This window comes from Diadema antillarum, unplaced genomic scaffold (assembly GCF_040938485.1).
Source record: "Diadema antillarum isolate AM-2024a unplaced genomic scaffold, OU_Dant_1.0 scf00000043, whole genome shotgun sequence".
In the NCBI taxonomy this organism is placed as follows: Eukaryota; Metazoa; Echinodermata; class Echinoidea; order Diadematoida; family Diadematidae; genus Diadema; species Diadema antillarum.
The window spans coordinates 1,107,205-1,126,114 of NW_027270932.1; the positions used below are offsets into that span (position 1 = coordinate 1,107,205).

At 38.7% G+C, this 18,910-nt stretch overlaps 1 protein-coding gene across 1 annotated transcript in view; it reads right to left on the reverse strand.

The window, feature by feature from the left end:
- Positions 1-887: 887 nt before the first annotated feature.
- Positions 888-18,910, reverse strand: part of LOC139713206 (Parkinson disease protein 7-like) — a 31,300-nt gene continuing 13,277 nt past the window's right edge. The window contains exons 2-7 of the mRNA XM_071624957.1: positions 9,236-9,337; positions 8,484-8,543; positions 6,155-6,224; positions 5,613-5,699; positions 3,321-3,487; positions 888-1,715 (exon numbers count right to left, since the gene is read on the reverse strand). Coding sequence (XP_071481058.1) covers positions 3,327-3,487; positions 5,613-5,699; positions 6,155-6,224; positions 8,484-8,543; positions 9,236-9,337 — 480 coding nt within the window. The 3' untranslated portion in view covers positions 888-1,715; positions 3,321-3,326. The remainder of the gene's footprint in view (positions 1,716-3,320; positions 3,488-5,612; positions 5,700-6,154; positions 6,225-8,483; positions 8,544-9,235; positions 9,338-18,910) is intronic.

An 18,910-nucleotide genomic window follows, 5' to 3' on the forward strand; every position in this document is an offset into this window, starting at 1 on the left:
GAATAGTAAACTGTTACCATGTTCATCTGGCCTTTGACCCTAAAATTCATAAGATTATCACTTTCAGGTAGAACATGCATAGATATGCAGTAAGTTTCACGATAAATTGAGCCACTTCCGAGATATGGAGGAAAAAGTTAGTTCAGCACTTTCACTTGATCTTTGACCATTTGACCTTTGAGGCAATAAAAAAGAAAAAGAAAAAAAAACTCTCCAGAGAATTTCTAAAGGTTACACATGCATACACCAAGTGTAAAAAAAAAAAAAAAAAAATTAATCCTGCTGGCATTGCATGAACATGAGGGAAATAGTAAAATTTTGAAGTGTTGCACTTGACCTTTGACCCCTGACCTTTGACCCCATGAACCCTACATTCTCTAGATAATCACTGCCAGTCAGTACATGTATATATACTATGTTCCATGAAGATACCTTGAACAATTTTTCAATTTACAGAGAAAAAAAAGAAGTTTTAATACTTTTACTTGACCTTTTGACCTTTGACCTTTGACCTCATGACCCAAACTTTCACCAGAGAATCTAAATTGGGTAATACATGTATACACTAAGTTTCAAGAAAATATCTTCAGGCATTGCATAGATATGGTGGAAATAGTGAAATTTTATGTATTTGACCTTGACCTTTTGACCTTTGACCTTGAGCACGTGCACCCAAAAGTTGATAGGCACAGCTTCACCCCCTAATACACATACATGCCAAGTTTCATTAGGATACCTCAACAGCTTTTGATAGTTACCTTGTCCACAAAATTCATTACGGACGGACGGAAAGACGGACGGACGGAAGGACGGACGGACGGACGGACGGACGGACAACCCGAAAACATAATGCCTCCGGCACCACTTCGTGGCGGAGGCATAAAAAAGGAAAAAGCTGCTACACATGCCACTTAATAAATTTTCAAGATTTACCAATGATTTCTGGTGGTCTCCTGGCAGTGTGATTCAGCCAAGAAATTCAATAAAAACAGAAAACAAACAAACAAACATTGATTGAGATGGTGAAATTTCTAGTTTTTTTATATTCTTCTGTGTAGCCTGGCAGAGCATGGCATCTGCTTCTTCAAACTGATGAAAACCATTGATTCAATATGGTGCAAATTATGATAATACTGATATCTGTTTGTTTGTTTGTTTCTTAATGTAGCATTTTTTTTTTTAAACCACATTACTGTGCTCAGAGCACTTAGCAACATAAAATCTTTACACGCTGCTCATAGACTTGTCACCACATAAATATGGTTGTTAACACACCAAAGAAGAAAAATAAAGATTAGCCAATCTTTTGCGACTAATCTCTTCAGGGATATATTTCACTCAACACCTTAAATACTCCATTCCATGGACAGGGTGGCAAGCTGAAAGTTTTAAACTTTCCATATATGCACACAATACTCAGAAAAAATAATGTAGTTCTGGATAAATTTTTCAAGAAACAATGAAGGATTTCTCTTTAGGTTTATCAGCAAAAGTGAATCTCTGCTTGGATGCTAAGATCTAGCAGAGATTGAATCCCCCAAAAGAAATCCATCGTTGATAAAATTTCCATCCCTTCATTATAACGGGCACACCTGTGTGTCTTGCCACTCCGGAGAACACTTTGGAAGATGTTTCCATGGTAACAGACAGGATGCCAGTGATTGTACATGCAGCTCATATGTCCCGTCACCAACATGAAGTATCGACACTCAAGTCTGCATAGAGGGATAAAAAAGAATGAAAAAACATGGAGATGGTACAGGGAAATAGGCTCTTACTTTCTTTTTATTCTTAATCCATACAGGAAAAGTCTCGCACTTCAGACCGATAAAAAACATCTACGTCAGTAAACAATACTGAAATACAAAACTAATATACAGTTGAGAGACAGTTTTAGGAGTAAGGAAAACCTTTCCAAACAAAAATATATAAAATGCACCTATATACATTGTATCATGCAAGATTCCACAGATATATTTCCTTTTATCTTAGAGATTTACATGTACATTCAGCAAAATATTTTATGTAGCAACCGCTCCTTATTGTAAAATTATTCAGAGATTCACATGACAGTCACCATAGAGTTATCAGTTGAAAATATTGCTCTAATTCCACAAATTCTAACAATATCATTTTCCTATCACAGAGACTCCAACCCTCCCACTTTTGGTGGGAGATCTCCCACTCTGAGGCCATTTTGAAAGAATCTCCCGCTCTCCCTCTTGAGCTTGAATTTCTCCTGCTCTAGCTGTATGTCTCCCACATAATATATATTTTCTTCCACTTAAAATATAATTTTCTCATGTGCCTAACTGTAGGTTTGTCACATAGGTTGAAAAATTAGGCTAAGATTGCACCAGGGAGCATCTTTAACCCCCTAGAGCTTCCGAGGCTCTGAACCCTGACCGCAGAAAGTAGACACTTGCCGCTAGTGATGTGCAAATAAGACTCTGTGCACGTAGGGCATAATGTGCATGCAATCAGTCTCCAGATTGCTTGGAGGTCCATGCGGGAGAATTTTCCGTTACAGATTTACCTGGGGTTAGAGTCTCTGCCTATGACTTAAAAAAAAAAAATCTTTATAACACAGAGACTCCAACCCAAAGCACCTTCTGATCTGGAGATTCTCCCGCTTTAAACCCCTAGCAAATGGGAGAATCCAAGTTGATGTGTGCGAAACGCGAATTTCCTAGGGTTCTAGATGTTCTCTGGTGCTATCTAAGGCTTACTTTTTCAACATACGATAGCAATAAGTAGGAAATCCTTTCCAACGGGAGACACAGAGCCAGGGCGGGAGAAATTAAATCTCAACCGGGAGAACGGGAGATTTTGCAAAAATGGGTTTTCGGCGGGAGATCTCCCGTCGAGAACGGGAGAGTTGGAGTCTCTGATAACAGATGCAATACCTTGGTCGCTGTTATTGGGTTTTCTTTTTATGTAACTACAAAATGGCACCGATGCATTTGTACTATTTTTGATGCATCTGCCAAAGATCCTCTAACATGCCATATTGTACAAATGTATGTGGCAAACATAATTATCCCATACTGTTAAAGTGGATATCTCCACGAGACTAATTTTTCGCACTCGGCCGGGTAAGATGAGTTTCACATGTTTTTAATTCCACAGAATCAAGACATCAAGTACTGGAATATATACGGCAAGCAAAGATATTCCCGTGCTTCTATATTCGCGCTAGTTTCTGGTTGCGCAAAATGCGCAAAAATTTCCACACTGCAACAATTTCCACTTTTAGGGTATTCATGATTAGTTTGATACCTTGCATGAGCCAAGCAACGTCAGCACTATTCTCCACTGACCTCCCTTCAGACTTGGAGCAGCATGGGCGGTATGATCTTCTCCACCGTCGCCTGACCTTTGACCTGCTCTACGATGGCCAGGGCAAACTCGAACGCCGTGCCGGGACCGCGGCTCGTGATCAGCTTGCCGTCCCGGACGACGCGATCCTCCTTGTAGGTGAAGAGACCTTGTGAAGTGAAGAGAGACGAGAAGGGGGAAACATAAAAGTATGAATGAAACTCTTATCATTCGCATATCACGAGCGGCAAGTGTCTACATTCTGCAGTCGGGGTTCAGAACCTCGGAAGCTCTGAAACAGTTGGGAATAGAATAGCTGCTTTGAAATAAAAAAAAAAACATAACTGGAATATACTAAATGGTTATGTCAAATTTTACTTTAGATCTAAACTGATTATCTCTTTTGTGGTGACGTCAGTGGTGTTTGAAATCCTTATTCTGTGTGCCCATAACAGACATTGAGTTTAAAGAGCACTTTAAAGATCCGATAGCGTTGGGATTCATGGGTGGCCGAAATCATTCGCTGCTCACCGGGGTACGTACAAAAACTATGAATAGCACTGGTCAGCGAATATTTTCATTGAAGTGCAAGATTCAATAATGGTCAACTCCAGTTGTGATTCTACAGCTTGGTGTACAATGTACTTACATAGAGATCAGTTATAAAGCCGTATACAATTCATTATGGGGATCATCAAAGTGAATGAGGCCACTCTTCCCACTCCATTAATCTTCATGCTATAAAACAGGTCTTAAAGGACAAGTCCACCTTCATATACATAAGGATTGAGAGAATGCAGCAATATTAGTAGAACACATCAATGAAAGTTTGAGGAAAATTGGACAATCCGTTAAAAAGTTACGAATATTTCAAGTATCTGCGCAGTCACTGCTGGAAGAGAAGACTACTACAGTATATGATGTCACATGTGTACGACTGTATAAGAATTTCAAAAAACTTTACTTTTTTAATAAAGTGCACATTTCTTCGACTTGCTACTGACGTATGTTAAAGGGAACGTACAGTTTTGGTTGAGACCTAATGTCAGGTTACTAACATTTTTAGGTGAGATAATGAGAGACCTCTTTATGAAATATGAAAGAGCAAGTAATTCTATGAGGAATTCAACGTTTATTTGATGAAAACTGGTTTTGAAATGGCTGAGATATCCAAAAAAGAGCGATTCTAAAAAGTGTGGGACCCACATTTTATTACGATTGCTTTGTGTTACTTTGTTTTTGGATGTTTCAGTTATTCCAAACCCGATTTTCATCAAACAAACTTTGAATTCCTCTTAAAATGGTATGCTCTGTGCTATATCATAAGTGTTTTCTTGGTATCTCGCAAAAAGTTAAAAGTCCAATTCTCATCTCCACCAATACTGTACCATCCCTTTAAGGGTAATATTATTCTTCCTGCCTTCTGAAAGAGAGAAGTCAAGTGTTCTTTTGTTATGCGAGAAAAATGGAAATATGTTGAATTTTCTTTATTCTTTCTTTATATCATTGTACTCATGTGACATCACAAGCTATGGTAGTCTTTTCATCCAGCCGTGACTGAGCAGAAACTTCAAAAATTCATAACTTTTTAACGGATTGTCAGATTTTGCTCAAACTTTCACTGATGTGTTCTACTAATATTGCTGCATTCACTCAACCCACACGTCTACGAAGGTGAACTTGCCCTTTAAATACTACATCAATAACTTAACATCCTCTTTTTCTCAAAAGCAACATTCCCAGCATTACGATTTTTCTGTCACTGATTACAGTCAGGCATATTCCATTTTGATGAGTTATGCTTCATCTCATAGCTGAGAGTACCATGAAACTTTAAACAAGCGAGTTAGCAGGTCTAATGATAAACCCTTTAGCCATTGAGGATTCCGTACATGATTGCCTATAGTTCTGTAGAAGGTACAGTAATATTACTCTCATTTCGGCAATGTTGTAAATTATGTCAAATAGCTCACTGCAACTTTATTTTTGTATATTATATGTTCTGTTTATTTGAAAGCCTATTAAGACTTTACCAAGAGAATGGTTATCACAGAAGTAATTCTGACCTGTATACTTTTGTTGACCTCTGACCTCTTTCATATTACATAATTATATATTCTATATGAAAACAATAAAAATGGTAAAGCATAAAACTATAAAAAAGCAGACGGGCCGTTTCAGGCGTTTTTAGGGAGTAATAAGGGGTAACAAGCGCGACTGACTCTCATTCTGGGAATCACACCAAGCGATTTTTGAATGAGGTTCTTTTGCATAGTGGTGAGTCACAATCTTACCACTTTTTTCCAGCTTTTCCTTGACACCCGGGTGGGAGGTGATCGTCTTCTTGACCCCAACATTGTGAGCCAACAGAGCTGTTGGTGCTGTGATACATGTATATTAAAAAAAGAAAGTAATGTTACAAACAGGTTTGTAAAGCTTTAAAGCTTTACACATGCCTTTAAAGCCATTTCACATACAAACTTAATGAGCACAGCTTCAAAGTATTGGAAATTAGCATATTGTGAAGGATTATCTTTAACACTTTACCTTACAAAAACTGATTTCAAAAGTCAAAAGTATGATGCTTATAGTGGAAATGAAACCAGTATCATCTTTAATTATGCCTTTCTTAAAAGTCATCATCATTGCTATATTCTTTTTTCCTTCCACAATTATCATCATTACAAGCGTATGCACATCTTCACACAATGTACTGAAGGCAATATAGATTTACAGAGAGTTGACAAAGAAGCTCCTTCCTTCAACTGCCCTGTAGAGGGCAGTCTGCAAATCACACTCACTTGCTGGATAGACATGGTACACTACTGTAGCCTACCTGCACAAATGGCGGCGATGAGGCGACCCGCCTCTTCCTGCGCCTTGAGGAGCTCTCCAACTTTCTTAGACTGTGGAGGAGGGAAGAGAAGAGATGATAAAAGAGATGCAGAGTGGATACAAACACATAACCCTATTCTAACTGGGGGGGGGGGGTCAAATTGACCCCCCCCCCCCTCGACATTTCGCGCCACGATTCCATAACGCGCAAAGATTTTGCCGCGGGGGTTTTTATGACTTTTTTTATTGAAGTCTCCCGCATATTTTGAGACCAAATTTGCAATGTCCGGGTACCCCGTTCTGAAGTTACGCAATGTTTTGCATATGCATGTCAACCCAAAAACAGCTCAAATTCATGATTTTGTGTGCAAATCCAATACAATTTTTTTTTTTTTTTAATTGATATAAATTAGATTATTTCAACTTTTAACCATTGAAATTAATCAATTCTAATGTAGATCAGCTTGGAAAAGTGCCTACAACAAATTTTGGCAAAAAAACAATAGAAAACAAAGGTCGAAAAAAACAAACAAACATAAGAAATGATTAACAAAACAATACAAAACAAAAGAAACTGATTTCGATTGCACTATTTTTTTATACGAAAATTGTTTGATATGTCTTGAGGAACTCTGACACAAAAATTTAGCAATCCTTCAATCTTTTTAATGGAGTTATAGGTGAAAATATGATTTCATGCGTAAATTTGCATAATTAATTTATCAAAAAATATAAAATCAAATTTTTTCTATTGCATAAACATATAATCTTGTAGTTGACATCCGGCTCTATGTACAGGCAAAATTTTGTCGCGATCACGCGATCGGCGGCCGAGATCTGAAGGGGGGGTCAAATTGACCCGCCCCCCAGTAAAAACTTGGTCTCAAATAGCCCAGTTAGAATAGGGTTAATGATGTGTTGGTTGCACATGGCCAGGGGGGTGGGGGGGGGGGGGGAGGGGAAGGCACACGAATATTCAACTCTGTGGCTGTGTTTATCTATCACTCGAGAGAAAGAATGATGTTCCAAAATGTGTTTGAATGGCATTTACAAAGGTGATTTGAAATGCCATTCATGGGGTGCCGTACTTATCTAAACATCATAATCGCGATTTGAGTGTTGTCACTGCGGAGCTACTTTGCAGCGTTCGACCCAAGAAGTAGAGCTCAACTGAAGCGCATGCTTTTTTGTAACTGACAGCACGTACACTGGAAGTTGGCCTTGGTAGCTCGGAGATATAAACGCGTTTCAAAAAATGGCATTGTTTATCTACTTGCAAAAAGGCGATCGTGGTCTTAAACGCATTTCAAATCGCCCTTTGAATAGCTTTTCAAATCAGTGTTTCTAAACATGTTTGAAAAGTTGGTGGCATTTTCCTATTGCCTGAAAATGGTTCAAAAGCATTTAGGGTTGTGATTCTGCCTCCGAAAATTTTTTAAATATATGCACCCTCAGAGAAGCCAAATCAACCTTTGATCACTGTGCTACATACATGGACAAACCAGACTGGATTTTTGAGTGTTTGTCTTTAGCTAATATTATGCATCAGAAGCATGCCATAATAACCAACATACATCATGTATTGATTGCATTGCGGGCACTATTGGAGAATCATGACAAACATTGCCCACTCTACGCAGCACAGTGTATGACAAAAACAAGAGCAGATATCTCCCCAATATACACCCATAAAGTAAAGCAACAACAACAAAAACTTTTTTTGTGGTTTGGTGCTCTATTTTGTAATATATTACTATTCATCTTTATGTATTGTAAAAGATAGAGTAAAAAAAACCTGTTCTTTCTTAATATGAAGTTTTCTGCTGTTTATCTGACTAGAATTATTTGCTGTAGCTGCCAAAGCATCAAAATCCCTTCACTAACAAATGATAATGCTTATAGTGGCAGCACATGTAAGAAGATCATATTAATGTTTCTGTCTCAAATTGGCTATTTTTTCTTTTTTTGAGACTTTGTATAGATGAGGATAAGCTGATAATCTATGCAGCAAACTTACTCCAGGTCCTAATGGAGTCCTAATGGAGTAAAGGCCTAACACTTCCCCTTCTTTCATTCTAGCATTGATCCGATGACAAATATCATCTGCATTTTCAAGGCATATCTTTACATGATTCTTCAAGACAACAAAATAGGTGAGCTTTTGCCAACCACTCTGTGTGGTCATGCATTTTCCTACTCTTATCTTCATGAAAAGGTCTTTTATTTGCGCAGGCATGAATACATATCTACATTGTACATGAATAGACATGTTAGTAAACATTTGCAATACATGCTGGTAACAGAGAGATGGTCTCCGTTTCAGGCTGTACCTCGCACAAATTCTGGGATCCCGGACCGCCGCCAGGCAAGAGGATGACATCATAGGGACCCTGTTTAAAGAAGATGAGAACAAGATGGATGATATTGCAAGGCTAGCAATCAAATAGCGGATTACAGGTAGCAATACATTTTCATAAGTAACTGAGAGTTGATGAATAAAGTGCTGAAAAGAAACATCTTGCAAATTAGACAACAGTAATCTTAATAGGTAGTACCCTCGATTCCAAGTTAGCACTATGATAGCTTTCTGGTTGCACAAAATGTGTCAAAAAAAAAAAAAAATTAACATCGTGAAAAATTTCCACTTTTAAAGTAAAACCCGCATATCTATTTACAACAACATCATGTCACGGATACACAATGTCTGTATTAATTCTATTTCTAAAAGGGAAATGAAATGAATATTTGTGTTCAGATCATACTTCTGAGGTGATGACATCATTGATTCATCTAATTTGCATATCTGGTTGTGAGTAATATTCTAATGGACAAACACTCAAACCTTCAATTTCCCCTTTCACTTTCTTGGAACTTCAAGTCCAAATTTTATTGCAACTTCTTTCATTTTGTTTCCCTGATTTCCCTCTTTTCATCTAAGTTGATCTAAAGTATGGAATGACATTGCACTAAGGGTTTTAGAGAAGACATTAGGAATATCATAAAAAGAAAGAAAAAGAGAGAGAAAAAAAGGATGCAGTTGAGAATGACATCATACACTTGCAATATTAAACATTTACTTCACCTCTGCAGCGGCCTCTTCCAGCGATTTGTCTGGAACGATGGTGACGTTGCGACTGCAGACCACTGGGTCCTTGCCAAACAGTCCGGCTACAGTCACCTTCAACTGACGGAGGGGAAAAACAAAAGAATCACCTTACATTGTTGGGGTTGTTTTTTTTAAAGCAAACTTTCACATCACTGGTACACGTTTCAAGAAATGAAGAGAAGGGTAGGGTGTAGGGTTAAATTTGTAACCCTTTTTACACCTACCTCTTCCTCATGTATTAAACCATTCTGACAGAATGAAATTCGTTGTTTGTAAAAAAATAGTGTAAAATGACAATGACCATATCACATGGTATAAAATGCATTTGGTACACTTTCTGCACATCGACACAAGTACAGTAACATGCATTATGTAGTTCAGATCACTTCAGTTTCATTTATTTTCCATCTTCCATCCAACATCCAACAAAAAGTACAACTACATTTGTAAATACAGAGTAGTATGCATTACACAATCACATCATTTGATCAGTTTGAAAAAGAAAATATACAACCCAATATGAATCGCAAACTGTATACGATATCAAATGTGAAACAAAGCAGAATAACTAAGAACATCAATGCATGACTTGAAAGGTTGACCGAAAAGGAAGAAAAAAGAGTGATCCACTAAAAAGCATAGCTTGTAACATGTGGATCACTCAAAAACGTACTAGTAATATGCCACTCAAAAACATCATTATAAACAGTAAAAAAAAAAGCAAATTCAGACTAGTCTTACAATGTTACAACCTGATGCAGGCACTACATGTATATACCGGGTATCTAAGCAGTTGTCACCTGACGGGATCGCGGTGATTTCATGAATAATTTTATGTTCGATATTTCATAAAGTATGCCCCGGAAGATATTATTTTTCTTCTGAAAATCTCTCTGCATTTTGTACATGTACATTTGTATGTGTTCTTGAAAGGTACTGTACACAGCAGGATTGAATTTGTGAGCCTTTTTACACATAGGCCAAGGCTATCTCTTTGTCATGTATTGAACCATTTTGAAAGGATGGAAGTATTCATTTGTGAAATACAGTTTAAAATGATAATCAAAATCAGCTCATTATTATATTCACTGAGAGTAGATGAGGGATAGACATAGAGATTTAGTGCTCAATCATGTCTTTCGCAAGATATCATGACTTACATCATCAATTTTCACACATGACAAAACATATATAATGACATCATCTAAATTTGACACATAGTTGGTGCAATGTTATAACAAATCAAGGTTGGCCTAAACATTGTGCAATATAATGATGATGTCATGGTTGATATTATGGTTTAAGGTTTGCCTACATGCTGTTCAATGTCATGATGTTATGGTCTGTCTATTAAAACGCCATTCAATATTATGATGTTATGGTTTGCCCAAGCGCTGTGCATAGAATTTACGATAGCGAGCGATAAGTGAGTGAGGGGGGCCATTTTTCACTAGGTCATCTGCTCCCCCAGTCGTACGCTGCTGAGCTTAAAATAGTGAGCGACATTTTAGCTGATAGATAATATCTCGAAAACTGTAAAAGAAAAGTAAGTGATGAACTACATTGCACAAATTAAATCAACGATGTGACCCATTATGAGCAGATGATGGTATCAACGAATGAATAGATACATACAAGACCAGATGACTAGTTGATTAAGAATGCAAACCCACAGCATTTTATATTCTGCAATAATTACTACTGGGGAATTCTTACATGGTAAAATAGCACCTATTATTAAATGGGTTCAAGAATGTAGCCAATTGGAAGCGTTGAAATGAGTCACGTGTGCGTGCAAGATTTTCTTACTAATGCACGGCGCCGTGCAAAAAAGTGTAAAGTCACTGACGTCACAATGTTTACACTAGCAGTGCACACTCAATCAGTTGTTACAAGTGCGTCGCGCGCTACTATACGCACTGTCAATCCTGTAAACAACTTCTAGTTCGGGCTGCCAGCAAGCCTTTCTTGTGCATAACATGTGGCCTATGTATATTCATATACGTACAGTATTTATATGTGCGGGATTTCCGAGTGCGACGTGTGTAAATGTTTGGGACGAACATCTTCGGACATCTTGACTTTTGAGTGAGTGCTACATGTAGCTGACTGGTATTGATCCACAAAGGTACATGTATGAAAAATGCTGTTAGTTTTCGACCCATTTTATAAATCAAATAATACACAGGTTTGAGTTTGTGACGTTAGTGGAGATGCAGCTCACTCTCGGGCATTTACAATGTAGTGCAACATGCACTTGGCTTCGCCTCTGGCATGTTTCACAGATTGTAAATACCCTCGAGTGCGCTACATCTCCACTAACGCACTCTCACCTGTGTATTATTTGTATATCATTACATCTTACCCTCAAATCATTGCATCCCTGAGAGTACCGGTATACCATTTTTCTGTTTTCCTTGTACACTGCATATGTGTTTTCTTGTATACAGCATGTGTGGTAGTTCTTAAAAGAGCCTTTGGTTAACCGAGGAGCTTAAAGATCCTTCGTTTACAGTTGATTGACCACAATGTTTACTGCTTCCTGAAGGGTGAAAATGACACCCATTCCTTCCTGCAGACGTGCTCATCAGTCCATATTCCACGACAACGACAATTTTTGGCACTGCTACGGCTACGGAGGTAGCGGTGGCGGTGGTTGCAATACTCAGCCAACTTCCTCCTGGTGATCTCCCTCGTACGGTCCAGCATCTTCCGCCACCGGCGAAAAGTCTGCAATTTTATTGCGGAATCAACCAATGGGAAGATCATGATCTGAAATATGACAAAAGTAGATAGATCATAATGGTAGATGTTTATATCTGTACATGGCATCTAAATTTAGTCCTTTGTGGACCTTAATGACTAACAGCAAGAAAAGGAGACAAAAATGGTGTAGTATGGAAATGATATGGCACGACAGAAGTATTGGTCAGACTACGGGCTTCCTGCAAAAAGGCGGGCAAAAGGCGGGAAAAAGGCGGGCAAAACTGGTACGCACACAATGTTTCCCAACAGAATCATTAGTCAGGCTGTGGGGCAGAAGCGTGTTTATTGATCACTATAATCTCTTAGAAGTAGATGTTCACATTGACCAAATATTGGATCACAAATGTTGTAACATACCACAGCAATATTGAACTGTGTTTGACCACAGGTGTGAACGCACAACAAGATTATTGAAACACATTTTTTTTCCATGATCATCATGAATCTTTCTAAAAATAAGTAGGCCTTTCATGAAAGTCAAATGTTAGATGGTCTACACTTTTAATTTTGATCGTATCAAACTTTTGAGAGTGTGGATAAATAATATACAATATATTCATTTATGAAATGATAATTTGATAATTTGATAATATGGTCTTTCAATCCGACTCATTATCATAAAATAACTTTCGCAATTATTCCAGTTTTACAAGTCAGAGCAGTGCAACATAAACCCCAGATTATGGTTTGACCGTCTGTTGTACAGACAAGTCCATGGTTTGACTCTCTTTTGCATGGCACAGAATACTGTAAAACGAGGAATGTTCGCGTGCAATTCAATTTCGCGAATTTCGCGAGCGCCAAGATTCGCGAATTTCGCAAGCGCCAAGATTCGCGAAATTAAAATGCATGTGAAAGTTCTTGTCTACATTACATGCATTGAATGCCAGTGGCAGGTTACGAAAATTTCATGCCGCAAAAAAGGCCGTCTGCTCCAATTCGCGAAAAATTCATGCGGCGAATATATCATGTTTTACAGTAACGCTAGAGAAGCACAAAATAAACCTGGAAAGTGAGGCAGGAGAGGGAGAGAAGGCTGGCTCTACACTTCCTGGCAAATGGAGTGCAACAAAGACCAAGAGAATGACCTCCCTGACCCTGGGTCAATCTGGCTCCCCTCAAGGGAGTTCTTGTCTACCCAACCTGGGGGGGGGGGGGGGGGGAGGGTGTTAGGGGGAGGGGCTGAACAAGTTCTAGGGGAGTTGGCTGATACAGTAGTCTCTGCGTAATCAGGTACCAGGGTACTCAATTTGATTTTTATGACATAAAAAGAGAATAGACATGAGTGCTCAGCTTGATTGGGCACGAAATGCTCCGGCCGACACTGTAACTGATTATCAAAGCGGAGAGTACTGTAAAATGTTCCTTTCTGCTGTATCCCATTAGTCTGATCTTAGACCCTGTAACAATTATCAGATTTGACATCTTCTAATAACACTTTGTAACATAAATGATAACTGTATTTATACATCAGTGCATGATAGTTAACTGCCTCTTGTGGACATATCAATCATCACATACAATCATGAAATCACCCCCATAATGGGACATCAAAAGTAGGTCTAAATCCCTAAACTGTCTCTCTCTATGGCCATGGATAAGCATGGGTATTAAGATTTAAAGTGGATACCTGAACTTGATCTTCAAACTGCCCGTTACTTCAGGGCTGCCAACTCTCACGCATTGAGCGTGAGACTCATGCAATTCAACCAATTTTGACTGTCTCTTTCTGATAAACGAAATCTCATGATAAACCCCCAGAATGGAATGTAGGCCTACATGGCTACAAAAATAAATATATCTCTAAATTCTCTGATATTCTGAATATCGATATGCCCAAGCCCAAAATTTCGAGATTTTCCCGCGCAGGTGTTAAGCTCAACCAATAATAATTGTTTTTGGTTCGCGCGCAAAGACGAGCTATTGGATTACGATTGGTTTCTAGCACGTGCGCGTAGCTTGTACTTTGGGCAAATTACAGTACATGTATGGCTATGATGTGTGCTTTACATCGCTTTACATACACTGACTGTGTACGTAGTACGTAAGGCCGCACAGCAGGCCGCCAGGCGCTAGCCAGGAGGTCGCTCCACTCGCGCTCCCTCAGTGTCTCACGCCAAACTCTCACTCAAGGTTGGCAGCCCTGCGTTACTTGGTATGCTCTACCTACACATATGTTCAGTATTGCAAATGATGATGTCCAAGGAAGACTTCAGACTGTACTGCTGATCTTTTAACATTCAAACACATCCAAATATAGGCCTATGCATTTATACATCAGCACACAGCAGCAATGACCACCCTATCCACAGTATATCAAAGTCATAAGCCAGCATTGCATACTACTGTAAAACATGATATATTTGCGGCATGAATTTTTCGCGAATTGGAGCCGACAGCCTTTTTCGTGGCATGACATTTTTGCGAAGTGCCACTGGCTTTCAATGCATATAGTGTACACAAGGACTTTCGCATGCATTTTAATTTGGCGAATCTTGGCGCTCGCGAAAATTGCGAAATTAAAGTGCACGCCAAAATTCCTCGTTTTACAGTATCACTTAAAAACAACTTAGTTAAGAGGTTGATTGGAAACCGATGTCTCTATTCAGAGGTACATGTACAGCAGTAAGTAGTGTAACTGATTTATTTTACTTTTTCCAACATTTTTCTAGGATTTCCACACTTATCATTTAGTATGAAAGCATTTTGGTAATATCTATCATTGCATACAATAATGAAACAATCAAACTAGATCTGTCGTCTTTGGGACACGATACATATGGTATAAGTTTGACAATGATAGGCAATGCACTTTCTGAGCTAACCTCTGCACAACTTTTGCGGAGAAATAACAAAGAATCAGTACAGATACAGAAGGTGATCCGAAGGATACTCGGATCGCCTAATAACAGTTAACTCACCTACCTACCTGGGGAGCGATGCGAAGACAATTTGAAACTTGCTGTGGCTGGGTCCAATGTGTAGCTGGGGCAAAGTGACCTGGCAGTGACCGTTTGTAGAGACTCGACCTGGCCATGTGGCAGCTGTCTTGGGGTTGGTCTACTTATGGGAGGGGTTACCAAGTGGGTTAGTCTACTTATGGGAGGGGTTACCAAGTAGTACATCATTGTAGTTGGATAACTCAAGGGGGAGGTTGCACCATTTGTGACCATGCACCTCAAAACGAACATAAAGTCGCACACACTGATTTTGCGTGAGGACTTGAAATAAGTGAAATGGGTCAACCTAGCCGAACTTGACTTTTTCATATTTTCTGAAAGAGCGGGTCTTCTTTTACATTGTGCTAAAATTTGGTATCATAAAATGGGCAGGAAAGTGTGTTTTTTTAGCAGTTTATCTCGAACATTTTTGGTAGAATAGTGTGATTAGGTGTGTCTTTAGATTCCCTTTTTCATTTCTGAAAAACCTTGTCCACACTCTTCACTTTCAACTCTAATAACTTTTGAAAGGATAGTGCTACTGCTTTGAAAGTCGGCATTAATTATGGACAGAATGTGTTAATGAGGCATGCTTAATTTCAGTATAATCTGATAATCCCTTTATTGTTGTTACTCTGGTGGTTTACTTCCTGTTTTTTGTCCCATTCATCGCACAGCCAGCACGGTTTGGTAAAGATTAAGCGCTTGAATAGACACTGTACTTCAAAGCCTCTTTTCTCGGTTCACACTTTTCCTGAGTTTGTGCTTTCTTTCCAATATTTAGATAGGTTAGGAGAGTCCATTTGAGTTGAGTTATACATCATTTTAAAGCTTAAAGTCTGCTCTTTGAGAATATGGTCTTAACTAGACATTCATGTCTGGCGACTTTTTGTTTGTTTTGAGGTGCATTGTCACATTTAAAGGGGGGGGGGGAGATTTTCTCACCCACAGTTTAGGTGCTCACAGTAATAGATCACACCCCTTTATTCAAAGAAGGATACAGAGACAATTCATTAAAGGTCTATTAAAAGAAATTTCTAGAAATATTGCTATGGGGACTGGTATGTCTTCACCATACTGCATGGTTCTCCCTATAGGTCTAGATTACAGTCTTGACAATGTGTGACAACAGTTTCACATAATTGGCACAAAATTAATGTGTCAAGTATTTACTTTCCTTGAAGTAGGTCTAATGTACAAAATACATTAGATGTATGGCTATTTTGTTCGGAAGACAGCAGGAATTCAGGAATTTTAGGATTTTTCACTTGACCTTTGAGCCTTTAAGTTCATGCATTGTATAAATCTCCAAGGTATCATGAAAAAGTGTAATTTCAGCATAGGGATGGTCCTGTTCCTGTTTATGTGGCGTATCAGAATGTTATTTGCTATTATTTGCAGAATACTTGATGAAATTGTGTTGAGGAAGGATAGTATCAACATCCACGATGGTTCGTTTCACATTACAGGGTAAAATAGATGAGAAAATTACGAATTTAGTACATAGTAATTTGCTGCAAGAAGGCAAAATCTTTCCAACATCTATCAGGATGACCGTTACATACAGAGCGCCACCTGCCGTTTCCATTGCAATACGATACTGTCTCTGCGTTTTGCGAGCCAAACTCCAGCCACCTTTCACGCCTTCCATTCCACCAAGCGACAGGCCCTCCTGACCCCTTGACCGAAACACATCTATTTTTAGGCTTTCCTATCACTCTGCGAGCTCCCCAAGGACTCTCGGCAGAATCTTTCTCCCCTTCACCCAACTCTCGCCGTACAGGCCTACACACACCAGAGAAACACACACAATACCCAATGCCCAGCCACTTGCTTCATTTGGTGTACGGTGGAACACACACCGGTATCGTAACCCCATTGAACGTGTTGGGTCGCCGATACCAGTATCCCTACCTACCTGGTTATGGAAATAATCCGAATGTCTAGTAATGTACAGCTCCATCCATTGAATACTATGTATCCAAGGTTGTGCCATTGGGTACTAAACTTTGTGAGTCCGAAGAAAGTACTGTAATTGAATGATTATGGCACCGACTGTAGATATTTCACGTATGTCTGTATTTGAGAACCACCGGCATCAACGATTTTATCATCTCGAACATGAAAGTTTGAAGACTAGACACACGTGTACTAGCTACTACACACACACAGAAAAAAGATCCTAGATGGATTTCGATTGAATTTTTGATGTTCAAACCGCCAGCTCAGAGATATGTTAGTGACTGTCTTGACACAGGCTTGATCAGCGCATGTGAGGCACTTTTGAATAATCGCGACTAGCCACCCTCACAATTCCCAAAAGTAGGAAAAAAACTCGATCGGTAACTTCCTATTTTTTGTGTGTGTGTGTGTGTGTCAACAGACATTTCAGAAAGTATCCAAACAGATAGACGACGCCAATATTTGAAACGCTACCCCTATTGCAGGCTGCAGCTTCACACACATGAAACGAAAGAAGTTTGCATCAAGATTTCAACCTCCAAATGAGCCAAAATACATTAGTATAGACACTACATTTTTATAGAAATTAATTGTGAAGTTACAGCCCCCCCCCCCCCCCCCCCCCAAAAAAAAAAAAAAATGCTGGGGTGAAATTCAGGCAATCTATCGTCCGGTCATTTATTATCATTTTTTAATCAAAATTCACCGCATATACAGTCACTTCCCGTTACAACTGCCGAAAAAAAAGCTAACGAGCAGAGATTTGTTTACGTGAATGACCCATATTACGGGCAGGTATCACGAGTACTTCCTTGGTATCACAACGTTTTGTACGTGAAGTATTTATAGAATATAATAGAGACAATACTTTGTTTCTTATCATCAAACGATGATTATAGATTTAGTGTTAATTTACTGTTACGGAACTATTGTGGCAAAGTCTGTATTGTCAATCGCGTCATGAATAATACGACTTACTTGCTTGACAAATGGTTCATTCTGCTTTATTCTGCTTAGCGCGTGTAAACAAAATAAGTAAACACGTACCGAACGCGATGTGATGAATCATTTTGAATCAAAAACATTTTAATCAGAATTATTTTAAGTAAGACCCCCTGGCAGTGACTTGATTATACTTCATGGAAACTTCTCATATATACTTGTACTATCAATTGTCGGGTTTTTGTCACCGATGGGATCGTATGTTTTGTTCAGTATAATTATAGTGGTCGAGATTTCACTGATTTCACTGTGCATAGCATACAAACTGACTTGCCCATGCCATGGATCGAGCTACAATAGAGCTCCACCGGCGATATTGACAGAATGGAGTTATAATGCTTATATGGTTCACAATAGGCGTTTTCACATCAGCCAGATAAAAATGCAAGCTCGAGATATTTTTTAATTTCCCAAGTCAGAAGATAGCGCGCTATTTCGAAACATCGGGCTGATGTGAAAGCGCCAATTGAGTCTTACTGAGCGTTATATTGTTATAAACAATGTATACGTTGGAGGCGATGTGATAGAACCATACACAAGTTTCGGTACGGAGGAATCAACAATGTTTTAATAAAATAATTTTTAGTAAGACCCCCTGAAAGACATTTTATTTAGGTTTATTAATTATTCTTTATGGAAATGTCGTGTTACAATTTCAAATCAATGATAGCTTTTGTTTACCAATCGTATAATTCGAGGCCGAGATTTTTGTTTACGTGAATGACCCATATTACGGGCAGGTATCGTACGTAGTACCTCCTTGGTATCACAACGTATACGTGAAGTATTTATAGAATATGATAAAGACAACACTTGGTTTCCTATCATCAAACGATGGTTATAGATTTTGTGTTAATTTACTGTTACGGAACTATTGTGGCAAAGTCCAAAATCTTCGAGTGATCCCTGCGGTCACTCCAAAATGAGTGAAAATGAACATGTTCAATCGAAATTCACTCCAATTTCACTCTAAATTCACTCT